At 46.6% G+C, this 2,500-nt stretch overlaps 1 protein-coding gene across 1 annotated transcript in view; it reads left to right on the top strand.

The window, feature by feature from the left end:
* The window catches only part of LOC111968067 (neurexin-1a-like), a 594,370-nt gene that overhangs the window by 244,525 nt on the left and 347,345 nt on the right, over positions 1 to 2,500 (top strand). The window contains 1 exon segment of the mRNA XM_070444976.1: positions 750 to 776. Within this exon segment, the coding sequence (XP_070301077.1) occupies positions 750 to 776 (27 nt within the window).

The raw sequence follows: 2,500 nt of genomic DNA, 5'->3' as shown, positions 1-2,500 counted from the left end.
ATTTGAAATCATTACAAGTAATAGCTTTCTAGTAGTGGTGAAGGTGTTCTGTGAGAAAAGCCTCTGTCACCAATGGCATCATGCCTGACATTCAGTATGAATCCTTTGAATTGGTTAATTAAGAAAGGCTACTGGACAGTGGTCAAATTGAGGCATGGTGTCTTTGAATGGCCTATCCTACGTCTAAGATGTTAGACCACCCATCATCGCTACCAAGTGGCCCAGCTCGACCATGACCATGTTCCGATGCGCTCTTGTTGCAGATCTCGTAGGTAAAAATATAACCACCTCCTCTGTCAAGGAGACCATTTTATTTGGGACTTTTACCAGGACATTTTTAATTAAAAGGTTAATAATGTTTTGTTACTTTTCTGTAGAAATACATTTTTAATCTACAAATCACTAACACTAAATATTCAAACTTTGATTGAGTGATATAGGTGTGTCAGTCAAGGCCTTCTGGTTCAGCACACACAATATAGCACTGTGAAAGGTCCTTTACTGACATAAACAACTATATAACTAACTCATTTGATTGGCACTGTAAAGTAGTAGTTGCCATGGTCCTCCTACCACACCCCAGCAACTTTTACCTGAGCCAGGTGTGGCGGAGGAGAGGGCCGTGGTAGAGAGCATCATGGTGTGGTCCGTGGGTCCGTGTGTCGTCCCCAGAGGGGTGGGATGTTTTAATATTGTCTGCAGCTGTCACAGTGAAGGATTTGACATCTCATCTGTTCTCCCCCATCTAGACTGTATCAAGATTAACTGTACTACCAGTAAGTAAAGACTGCTCATATTTAATACTCTACCTCCTTTGTTAATACTATTTTACTGTTACTCTTTTATCTGTATTCACAATGTTGTTTATTCATGAATGTAGATCCCTCTTTAAACAAACTACACCTATATAGGCCTTTTTTGATTGTTTTATTTTATTTAACCTTAATTTAACTTAAAAAGGGTTTATGAAGGTTTTATTAAGCCTTACATTTTGTTGTTTGTTTAAAGTGTGACCTGAATGTATGTGATCTAAATGTGTGTGCCATAAAGTAGACTATTTAGGTACAAGCTATATAGATGTCATATGTTTTACATTAATATTTCAGACCAGTTTGACAAAGATGTGCAATATTTCTTCTTCTTCCCCCAACAGCTAATGGTGAAATATCACAATTTAAAAAAAATCACATTACCATTATGATTCCAATCAATTTCCTATACCTTGGATATACATATTATGTATGATATAGACCAGTACAGACCAGTGCATAGCATACAGAGATAATGGATTGTGAGATAATGGATTGTGCATTGTGTATGTTCTGGGCCTCAGTCAGGCAGTGTGAATCTGCATCTGCTGCCCTACAGCATACTGACTGCTGGAGAAGGGGAGGGAGAAGGCAGAGGATGCATGGAGGGATAGAGGAAGGAGAGGGAGGGAGAAGGCAGAGGATGCATGGAGGGATAGAGGAAGGAGAGGGAGGGAGAAGGCAAGAGGACCACTGCCAACGAGCGGGATAGAGGAAAGAGGGAGGGAGAGGCAGAGGGAGTGCATGGAGGGATAGGAAGGAAGGAGAGGGAGGGAGAAGGCAGGAGGATAGCATGGAGGGATAGAGGAAAGGGAGAGGAGGAGGAAGGCAGAGGATGCATGGAGGATAGAGGGAAGGAGAGGGAGGGAGAAGGCAGAGGATGCATGAGGGAAGGAGAAGAGGGGGAGGGAAAGGCAGGGATGCATTGGAGGGATAGAGGAAGGAGAGGGAGGGAGAAGGCAGAGGATGCATGGAGGGATAGAGGAAGGAGAGGGAGGGAGAAGGCAGAGGATGCATGGAGGGATAGAGGAAGGAGAGGGAGGGAGAAGGCAGAGGATGCATGGGAGGGAGAGGAGGAGAGGGAGGGAGAAGGAGAGGGATGCATGGGAGGATAGAGGAAGGAGGAGGGAGGGAGAAGGCAGAGATGCATGGAGGATAGAGGAAGGAGAGGGAGGGAGAAGGCAGAGGATGCATGGAGGAGATAGAGGAAGGAGAGGAGGGAGAAGGCAGAGATGCAGGAGGATAGAGGAAGGAGAGGAGGGAGAAGGCAGAGGATGCATGGAGGATAGAGGAAGAGAGAGGGAGGGAGAAGGCAGAGGATGGCATGGGAGGGATAGAGGAAGGAGAGGGAGGAGAAGGCAGAGGATGCATGGAGGATAGAGAAGGAGAGGGAGGGAGAAGGCAGGGATGCATGGAGGATAGAGAAGGAGAGGGAGGGAGAAGGCAGAGGATGCATGGAGGGATAGAGGAAGGAGAGGGAGGAGAAGCAGAGGATGCATGGAGGATAGAGGAAGTGAGAGGGAGGGAGAAGGCAGAGGATGCATGGAGGATAGGAGAAGGAGAGGGAGGGAGAAGCAGAGGATGCATGGAGATAGAGGAGAGGAGAGGGAGGGAGAAGGCAGAGGGATGCCATTGGAGGGATAGAGGAAGGAGAGGGAGAGGAGAAGGCAGAGGATGCATGGAGGATAGAG

Source organism: Salvelinus sp. IW2-2015, linkage group LG8 (assembly GCF_002910315.2).
Source record: "Salvelinus sp. IW2-2015 linkage group LG8, ASM291031v2, whole genome shotgun sequence".
Classification (NCBI taxonomy): Eukaryota; Metazoa; Chordata; class Actinopteri; order Salmoniformes; family Salmonidae; genus Salvelinus; species Salvelinus sp. IW2-2015.
The sequence above is the reverse complement of the archived record's forward strand: the minus strand, read 5'-3'. Positions and strand labels throughout refer to the sequence as shown.